The following is a 10,918-nucleotide window of genomic DNA, read 5'->3' on the forward strand; positions in this document are numbered from 1 at the left end:
CATATTCACATTGTCCCTGGATTACATCATATGTCAGCTCTTTCAACTGTAAATAAAACTTTGATTACCGTTTTCAGAATGAGATTTGCACCATAGATTGTTGCCATGGAGACTCGGTTATTCCAAGATTATATGTTTTTAACTTAAAAACAACTAGTTTGGTGATAGTTTCAGATATATGTTTGATATATACCATACTGATTACCATGTTCATATACAATGGTACTTTTGGGATTGTTCATTCAAAAATGAATACATTATTTTTATATCCATGGCGGTCATGGAAACAAAAGCGGTTTCTCAGGATGACAGCTTCAGTCACCATTCACTTTTATTACACGGAAAGATTCAGAACGGCGACTGATCTGACATCTTTAGTGCTCGACAGTAATGAGAAATGGGGTGAAAACATGGTAAAAACTGTAAGAAAATAATGCAAATGATTTTAATGATCCTATAGGTTTTGTTTTTTTGTCAACACTCTGGGGCCAATTCTCATTATTCACTAGTTGTTTATTAGCATGCATATTACTAGCGTATAAGCTGTTTAATAGTACTTATAAAGCACATATTAATGCCTTATTCTTCATGACCATATTTTAGATCCCTTAATCCAACCCCATACCTAAACTTAACAACTACCTCACTAACTATTAGTAAGCAGCAAATTGGGAGTTTATTGAGGCAAAAGATGTAGTTAATAGTGAGAATTGGTCCCCGAAACTAAAGTTTGACCATTTTTAATGCAAAATATATATTTATATTTTTTATTTAGATTTTGTTTTGTGAAATGTGATTTAGAAATGTCTAAGTTTTAGTGAAATTCATTCTTAAGCTGCAAGAAGCTGCATTCACATACAAATGACTGTCATTGTAAAAAAAATCTCAACTTTTTGTGTTATTGATCATGAGATTTTATGTTATATCGAGACACCAAAACTGAAGTTATACAGGTTTGGAATGACATGAGAAGTGAGGAAATGATAGGATTTTCATGTTTGGGTGAACTGTCCCTTTAAATTGTACTAAAAAGAAGGATATTACAGTCATGGCTGTCCTAAACCGTGGTATTTTTTCTAAGGACTGGATTTAGTGCAGCTCATAATCTAAAAAAAAAGCATTGTGAGCCATCTGTGTCATGTAAACCTTTCATGAGCTTTTCATTTATCTTTTTTATGCACTCCGTTTATATTTATATTACGACTAATTATAACAAATGAGTTAATTAGTGCATGATGAAAAGACCTACAATTTGTTGTTTGTCACAGTAAAAGGTGTAAAGCTTCATTATTTCTTTTCGTTTGTGACCCAAAAAGGGGTCACAAGTCTGTTCTAAATGCAAAAACTGAAATGCTATTAAGTCGTTTTAAGCACTGCATTATTAATACAGTACAAAATCAAGTCGAGTACTGTTTTTACTATTTTTAATGTAGTGCTTGTGAGGGCTTGACAGCGTAGTGTCTGGGCAGACAGTAGGTGGTGAAACAACACTCTCTTGTCATGTTTTTCTTCCCTTTTGTAAGCATAATGTGTGTTTTTGAAGTCGTTTCATCAAGCCCCTGGAGATGTACGTGATGGAGTGCTTTGGCACTCAGATGCAGGGGTAATTGTGCTTTAAAAAAGAAACAAAATACAACACCTCCTCAATATTATTCATCTTTAATCTTCATACAAACATCAAGACAAGACAAATGCCTATTGCGGTTTTGCCACTGGCCTTGCATAATGAGTTTTATCGCCACTCCCATGAATGGCCCGGGAGATCGACGTACAGTAAAAGGACAAAGCGCCAGTCAAGAGTATTCTGATGAACAATTAAATAACGCGTGTTCACACTAAGGTCGTCTTTATTAAATAAATAAATACTGGGTTCTTTCTGATAATAAGTTATGTCCATGGCATTGCAGGTCGTGTCCACACAGTGAAATGCAGCCAGTTCTTCTTGCAACACAGGGATGGGAAGAACCAAACGTGCAGAACTACAGCATTGGATCGTTTCACGACGCAGCCCGTGTCCTTAAGCAAGAATGTTTTCACAGTTAAACGAAATCTGCTCTCAAGAGAGCAACATCCAAGCACCCTGCCTTGCTGAAACCTCCTTTCCTCAACATGAACACCTCCGTTTGGCTTCAACAGAGCAAGATTTCTGCATTAAAAAAGATCTATTTGTCACAATTTCATCCTTGCCTCTGGTCCCAGCCCAGCTCGGTTCAGTCCATTTGTAAAACTCATGATCCATGACATCTCCTCCCATTTTCGACACTCCCGTCCAGCCGTAAGTAGTCCACATTCTTGTCCTTTCAAAGTATTCCAGTCTATCGTTCAGTTGCACCTCTGCAACAGCATGTTAAGTGCATAGTCCATGCGACTGCGCAGGTCCGCCGAGCAGACGGACACGAGCAGGGTGCTGAGCCGCAGCGTGGTGGACACGCGGTCCTCGTTGATGTATGTCAGGAGGTATTCCTCGCTCTGATTGCACAGGATGATCTTGGTGTGATCGTGGTAGAAGTTGACCTGCGGGAATAGCGTGCGTTTAGCAATCAAGTAGCTTCACGTCAGCATTACAGCATGTACATGTTCTTGCATTCTAGAAGTACAAATACGAAGTTTTACCTGGAAAGTGCCATCGTTGAAGAGCATCATGAGTGCCCGATCAGACTTAAGCCACTGAAGAAGATACAATCTGGGTTTGCCTGCATCTGTTACATTGGGTAAATCCCCTCCCTGTCGAAGAAGAGCAAGTAATAATCAGAAAATCTGACGCTATTGCTTAGTTAGGGTTTAAAAGACTCAATATTCAGTAATATTATCGATTCCACTGCACTGGCACTACTGGACAAAACTTGAGCTGAATTCTGTAGAGCTGCTTGAATCGACTTTGTTTCATAATTGATGAATTTTGCAACACTGACATTGCTTTGGAACTGAATTGAATCAACATTGAACTGACTAGCTAAATAATGGCACAATTGTCTTCTGTAGAGCTGCTTAACTGAACTGAACTTTTGCATGAACTCTGCGGTTATTGAACTGCACTGAACTTGAATAAGGACACTACTGTCTTTTCTAGAGCTGAGAATTTCTCATATTTGAAAAAGTTTGCATCATTGATTCTATGCTTTTTCTTGTTTATTATTGCGAAGCTGATTTGAACAATCTGTATTGTATAAAGCGCTATATAAACAATGGTGACTTGACAGCATTCACATTTAAACCAAGCGAGGACACTTACGTCCATCAAATTCTCCTCCATGTAGTGGGCGAAGTATTTTAAGATGGTGACCTGGCCGACAAACTGCTCTGGGGCTTCGCTAGTGGAGAAGACTGAACATTGTCCCAGCTCTGCATAGTAATGCACCGTCCTGAAGGTCAAAAAGACATGTTAGTCCTCATGAAATCAATGATTTTTTACAACAAAAGAGCTAAAAAGACATCTGAGATCTTCAACGTACTTTTTGTCCGACAGCAGGCTCATGTGAGTGCCGTTGTTGAAGAGAACGCCAACTGTGTGATCTGACAACTGGTAGCCAAAGCCGTACTTGTTGGAATAGTCCACCCACTTAGTCACCCACTGGACGCTGCTGTTCATGCTCTCTTTTGAAATGTTATTAGCTGTGAACGAGAGATTGAAATGGATTATTAAAAGTGACTTTGCATTTGAGAAGCAGATGGAGTTCAGATCATGAGATACGCACCTTCCGGCATGTTCTCCAGACAGCCTCGCAGTACTCGGGCCACGGTGTCCGCGACGCTTCCCATTGTGCTGTCCTCAAGACCTGAAGACACAAAAAGCACCAAAAACCCATTAGATATCGCATTAAAACATCCATTAACATCCTTTAATTTGAAAACAAACAAAAAAAACGTGCAACATACATTCGCTGCTGCTACTGCAGCTCCCGAGGGTTCCTCGCACTATCATTCGAATGCTGTCTTTAATGTGTTGTTTGCTGCTGGTGTCCTTCGCCGGGACAGCTGGTTTTCCAGCAGCTGGGATGGGGGCTTTACTGTCCTGTGGGAAATTAAGGAATGTGGGGTTAGGTTACAATCTTAAACTATCTGCTCAACTCTGATGAAGGACGAAGGAGCTCACCTCAAGAGTTTGTCTACAGGGTTGAGGGCTGATTGACGTTTTCCGGAGGTCAAGGCATAGTCTGTTTATGTCTTCCTCCTCCTTAGTTGGTTTATCTGCAAGAAGCAAAATCATTATCAATCTGATTATGCAATTTGGATAATCCAGAAATGGTTTAGGTTAAACTTGGGGTGAAAGTGCTTACTTTGAGTCTCCAAGTACTTGGCTTTGTCCTTCTTTCCACCGAACAGGGCGGCTGCGGCTTTCTTGAAGAAGCTCTTGGCAGGGCTGGTGTGGTGAAGGTCTGGGGCCGCATGGCAGCAGTTAGCAGACAGTCTGTCTGGTGTGAAACCCTGATATAAGACGGAAAAAAACCAAGCTCAAAGCCACTGAATATTTCATTGTGTGGGAACTGGTCAAGATAGTTTCGTTTCCACAAAGAGACACACACCTGGCAGAAAAAGTCGTGGCGTAGGATATCATCGAGTTGTGGCCTATCCATTGGGTTTTTGGCCAGCATACTGCTGATGAGATGCTTGGCTTGGGCTGACAAAGACGACGGCATGGAATATCGCGCTTCCCGAATGCACCGGTACGTTTCTTTAAGGTTAGTAGTCTCAAATGGAGGTCTTCCCAAAAGCATGGTATACCTGTTTGGATGCAAATGATCCATCATAATTAAGCATCTCCATGACATTTACATGAAATCCAAGAGAAAAGTCGGTCAATATACTTACATTACACATCCGAGCGCCCAGACGTCAGATTCACAACCGTGCCCTTGCTTGTTGAGGACTTCAGGCGACAAGTAGTTTGGTGTTCCACATATTGTTCTTCTACGGTTCTCGACCGGCTCGAGCTTTGCAGCCAAACCAAAGTCTCCAACCTTGAGCTCCATAGACTCATTGATGAAAAAGTTACCTGGGAAGAGCAACAGAATTGGGGTTTATTACATTTACATCTATGCATTTGGCAGACAGTTTTTTAATCTAAAGTGATTTGCATTGCATTCAATGTAAATGTTTTATCAGTTCATGCATTCCCCTGGGAATCGAACCTATGACTTTGGCATTGCTGCCGCCATGTTTGAACTACAGGAAAGCTGTATTATTGGCTGTATTTTGGGGTTTGAATGTATGCGCTAGTTGCTTACCTAGTTTAAGGTCTCTGTGGAGGATTTCTTGCTCGTGGAGATACTTCAACCCCGAGACGATCTGTCTTAGGTAGTACCGAACCTCTGATTCTGTAAGCACCTTTCGGGCCTTGAGAATATGTGCTAGTGACTGAAGAACAAAAGAACTGTATGTGAGCAACAATACTTCCTACAAGATCCGTTTCATCAATCGAAGAAGGACGTCGACAGCACTCACTCGTCTGCTGCAGTATTCAAGTAGAATGTAGATATTATCCTTGTCCTCGAAATGGTGGTAGAAGTGAACGATGTGTTTGTGATGCAAGGATCTGTGCAATTCGATTTCTCTGTCGATCTGTAAATCAAACGGTTGCAAGCTTAATAAACAATTGAAGCAATGCAGCCAGGAGCAAACACGTGATTTCAGGAAAGCAAGTTACCTTTTCCCTTTGGTGAGGTTTGGAAACACGCGTGTGTGGAATGATTTTGGCTGCATACATTTTGCCTGTGCTTAGATCTGTAAATTCATAGCATTTGGCAAAACCGCCCTGCAACAGAGACAGCATGCATTATAACATGCTACAATGACAAACAAACTAGTGCATTACATATAAATACAATGTATTCTATTGTTTTTTCTAACTGTTTTTATTGGTTTATTGAATAGAAACATAAAACTCCAAATAAAACACTTTCAAAATACTATTGGCTTTCATATATATCATGGTATTACCATATTTCTGTACTCTGGTTTGTAAATGGTGCTCCAAAAATACTATGATATCACCATAATACTTTTTCATGAGTCAAATGTAAAATATTTACCTTGCCCAAAACTTTTCCTCTACAGTAACATTTCCCAGTGGCTGAATCCGTGATGATGCGTGACATTTCTTGCGTGGCGTGAGAATGATTGTCCTCTAATTTCCCTCGTCTGCCCTCGGTGGGTCTGTGGTGTGTGTGTTCACACATCTTGCCGTTATTCACAGGCTGATGATGATGATGATGATGATGGTGTGTTATACTCCTGAGTATGTCCATGCTCGAGTCCCGACTGGGAAGAATCACCACAGAGCCTCGCTCTTATAGACAGCACGCGCGCCGCTCCGCCCAGTTATTTTATTCGCACTGGCGCGTCATGCTAGACTCGCGTCTCTAATCAGCGACTTGAATCGCCAAGTCAGTGTTGTTATGGTTTGCGCTTTGGCATATGGAATATTAAATTTCTGAGATTAGACAGATCTGTGAAGCACAGTTGTAATAACTTTGATCACATTACATTTAAATGAAATGTATAATTTTAACATGGAAAAACAAACTAAACAAAATTATTTTTAATATTATTATTTTCAGATTTTTTTATTATTTATTATTATTAGTCAATACTTAAAAACTCTATCTTACAATATGTATTATGGTTTATTTTTCAGATTTTGAACGCATTTTATTCACTTTATATTACTTAATCTGTCTATAAAGTATGTTAGAATATTTTGTTTCAGTAAGTTTGGACATGCATGGACATGTTTAAGAGACAGCATGTTACAGTAAAGCGCTCTAGCGCCACCATGTGGTGGTTTTACACTAGTTTCACTATGGATTTGGATGTGTGGCGCATGTATGACTCATACTATGGCACTCCTTTTACACACTGACATTCAGCCAACAGATTTACAATAATATTTTATTTAGATAGATAAGAAGCATTTAACCTACATAGATCATAGTATGATATTTAGAGTCTAAATGATAGAAATAAAATAAATATGCTTGTGTTTTACCATTTTCCTCACATATTTACATAATGTCATGGCTAATGCATATGTGTTGTGTTTTTTTGTCTTTATAACAGCTCATCTTCTTGTAAGATGCACTCAGCATCTAACAGTATTACTACAGTGACTACAGTGTTAAACATTCACGTCCATTAAACTGCTCTACCTCCTTTGTTCAAGGAGACGGCCATCAGTTCTCAGTCTTCTGCAAATTAAGGTAACAAATTGTATGCAATGCATTGCAAAGTGGTCTTTAGGAAGAGTGGGGAAATGTTTACTTTTGTTTTGGATCAGCTCAAGTGTGTTGATGCTGTTCTGTAGAATATAAAGTGAAATATAAAGTGTTTGCATGCTGAGCTCAGTTATTTATAGTTAAATTCAACAGTACACATTTATATTGATCGCATGCAAACAATGGATATTCACAGCACAGGCTTAATAAAACACATAACAGTACAAAATTAAATGCAGATCCCATTTTTCACTTTTTTCAAATCCTATTGCTTTTCATGTCTAGCTGATCACGTCTCGTGAATTATTCATCAGAGATGTCTCTGATGCCTGGAAGGTTCTTCTATAGCAGAGTGTAAAGACATGAATGTATGGAAGGGTGAGGAGCTTGTGTTTGCAGGGGTAGTTGGTGGACATTGCATAAAAACATAAGCTTGTATTTTCCAGCCAACAGCATCCGCTTTGCATAGTTGAGGGTAATACAGCAGACAGTGTGATGATAAGTATGTAAACGTGACAGATCTAATAGCTCATTCTGGGTACACAAGTCATATAAGGCAACTTCTCATGTGGCTGTGAGGGAGATTAGGAGACAAATGATGCATCAGAAGATTAGATGTTTATGTATTATATCCCTTATAACCATCCTAACTTGTATGTAAGATAACATTCTCAAGACTTTTTAATTTAAAAGAATTTGAATATAACAGACATACAGTGAAGTGCAGAAGTCTGAGACCATGTTGAAAATCTTGGATTGTTTTTCATTTAAGCCTTGAAATAAAGCTTTAAGATTTTTATGTCAAAATAAAGGACTAGTTCAGATTCAGTACAGTACACAAATCAAATGTAAGTTAATGAGTGGTGTTGATCATGTGACTCTTTGTACAGACAGAAAAATGTGAAATTCAAGATGCTTTTTGGATCATCACAAATCCAGTGTTATTTTTAGTATTTTAAATACGTCTGTATAGTTTTTGTTCATTTTATTGGTTAAATTAATTATTAATTTTATTTATTAAAATATCTTTTTTTATATATATTTTTGTTCATGTTTATTTTATTTGAAGTTTTTAGTTTCAGTTAACTATAATAATCAATATTTTAGTTTAACTTCTAACTCAAATTATAGGTTGATGATATAATAATAATTTTTAAAAAAGTAAAATAGAAGCATTTTCATTAGTGATCTCAGACTTTTAGACCCCAATGTAAATTGCATGTCCAATACAAGGCAGGAAATGAATGAAAACATTTCAACAATTTATTTAGCATCACACATCCAATATTGCAGCTTGCTTTGGAATAGGATTTGGAAATGCATTGTTTTGCCAGTCACACAGAAACAATAATCATCTGTTATGTAAAGCTTTTATAAAATGCTAAATATCTTGATTTCGGAGTTGCATGTGGCTTGTTTGTTGTTGACCATTGAGAATCAACTGCTCACTGGTGACCAGTAGGCTGGTTCAGGCTTGTGATTGGTGACGTTCTGGACGGTTCTCTAGCAGTGTGCACATCATAAGCCCAGACCTGGTTTAATCCAGATCCAGCAGTGCAGCTGTGGGGCCAGTGAGGAAAAGGGAAACGGCACACAATGACTCTGGCATCCTCATCTTAGGAAACATAATTATATAAACCTGTTAAAAAAATCATTGGTTTCACCATTTAAAGAATCTACAATATCTCCTACTACAATTCCAACAAAAATACTAAAAAAAAAAACAATCCTGCAGAATAAACTGAAAAACTGATTAGGCCTAAATAATTATTATAATAGATTATAATCTATTTTAATGCAAGAAAAAAAATCTGTAGAGCACTTAATTTTGTCTAATTTATTTCTTAAATCTCAAGTTAAAGATCCAGCAGTGCAGCTGTGGGGCCAGTGAGGAAAAGGGAAACGGTACACAATGACTCTGGCATCCTCAGGAAGTTCCTTTAACAACTTCTCTTCCAGAACCCCCATCTGCCACATGAACACATATAAATCATCATTAAACATCTTCAAACCTCATATGAGGTATTCATATGATGTTTTGCTAACATTTAGGGTTTATTATAGTTAACTAAAACCATTAAAAAAAATGTCCTTACTTGAAATAAACATTAACTGAAATAAAATGTTAAATGTTTTGTATATATATATATATATATAAATGCATAATGTAAATGTATTTTTCAGCTACATTTTTAATTTAGTTTAACTTGATGTACTAAAATAGCTAATTAAAACTGAACTATAGTATCTAAATGATAACTGATTATAATATCTAAATGATACTTTAACAATTGACAATACATACATTAACAATAACTAATGCAATAGTTAATAACTTTTTTATCATTTATTAATGTCAATTGCTATTTTCTTATATTAACATAATCAATGCATCATGAATTAAGAATGAACAATACCATATTTATACATTAACTTAAAATTAATAAATGTTATAAAAATTATATTTTTTGTTTATAATATATTATATAATATTGAAGCTTACTTGCATGTTTGAATGCAAGCGAGGACACAAAATAAGGGTGAGCAGTTTATAAAATTGAAAATACTTAAATGCATGTGGGATTTGCAAGTAGATAAAAGACAGAAAATTAATTATACGATCCTATAGCGCCCCCCACACGGCAATCCAGCAACATACCACTGCAGGAGCCAGAAACACGGTCACGTTTCTGTATTTGGACAGATCCGTCTGAAATATAAAAGAGCTGCAGTAAGAAAAGCTATAGACATGTTTGACATAATGTAAAATAATTGAAATACATACGTATAAAGCTTACCTTCCAGAAATCCTGTTTAACGAAATGAATATCAGTGTGTACCCCACACCACCATGCTTTACTCCTTGAACAGGCCAATAATATGGAGTTTATTTCAAAACCAGTGCATTGAAGACGATGCTGCAAATACCTGCATTTCAGAACAGGAAAGTTAATACATGAAATGTTGCACATTCATCTAGTATAAGCTCCAAAGCCTGCCATTTCATCCCTGACTTACCAAACGTCCATCGCCTGATCCCAGGTCAGCCAGATAGCCTCTGCGTCCTTCTAGAAGCTTGATAACATTTAGAGTTTGTTCTTTTGTTGAAATGGCACCAGGGAGAATATCATACCAGACCTTTTCAGCTTCCCTTGCTTCTCTCAACTTCTCTCTGTTAAAGAGAGAAATGTGCAGAAAGTCAAAGCACCTTTAGTCTGAAAGGGATCCTCAGTCCAGGCATACAGAACATGGCCCAGAGTCTGTAGACTCCAGCGAAGGCAGATCTGATCAGTAAGGTGACATTGGGGCCGGACTGCTGATGACTGAGCCACCTGCTGCTGTGCTCCTCGAGGATGACCTCGATACAGTCCTCCATACTGAAATGTGTTCAATAGCAGGACATATATCAGCACTGTAAAGCATATCATGGCCAACATACAAGTATCCGTTGTATTGTTCATAGGATGGAAATTAGAATTAGAAGCTAATAGAACTGTTCTTACTTCCAGGTCTCAGAGTCAAACAACAAAATTTAAAATAGAAATGCATTTACTGTAAAATATAGTTTGGTTTAAAAAAAATCACCACCATTGGAACAAATGTTTTAATAATTTGGAACAAATTATTTATAATAATAATAATAATGTATAATAATTTAATAATAATTGTATGATTATAATTATGATAACCATATATATATATACATA

General features: G+C 37.3%; 1 protein-coding gene and 1 pseudogene across 1 annotated transcript; both read right to left on the minus strand.

The window, feature by feature from the left end:
• Positions 1–1,642: 1,642 nt before the first annotated feature.
• Positions 1,643–6,248, minus strand: LOC107706772 (serine/threonine-protein kinase PLK2-like). The gene is made up of 14 exons (XM_016510584.1): positions 6,030–6,248; positions 5,645–5,752; positions 5,443–5,559; positions 5,226–5,355; positions 4,810–4,993; positions 4,524–4,722; positions 4,278–4,425; positions 4,094–4,188; positions 3,877–4,012; positions 3,696–3,776; positions 3,453–3,612; positions 3,233–3,362; positions 2,614–2,724; positions 1,643–2,514 (listed from the first exon to the last, which is right to left on the minus strand). The coding sequence occupies exons 1-14, from the start codon at positions 6,243–6,245 to the stop codon at positions 2,323–2,325; spliced, it is 2,007 nt and encodes a 668-aa protein (XP_016366070.1). The 5' UTR covers positions 6,246–6,248; the 3' UTR covers positions 1,643–2,322.
• Positions 6,249–9,062: 2,814 nt separating this feature from the next.
• On the minus strand, positions 9,063–10,587 carry LOC107706743 (protein FAM173B-like; annotated as a pseudogene).
• Positions 10,588–10,918: the final 331 nt, after the last annotated feature.

The sequence above is a fragment of the Sinocyclocheilus rhinocerous genome, unplaced genomic scaffold (genome assembly GCF_001515625.1).
Source record: "Sinocyclocheilus rhinocerous isolate Xijiao unplaced genomic scaffold, SAMN03320098_v1.1 scaffold864, whole genome shotgun sequence".
NCBI lineage: Eukaryota > Metazoa > Chordata > Actinopteri > Cypriniformes > Cyprinidae > Sinocyclocheilus > Sinocyclocheilus rhinocerous.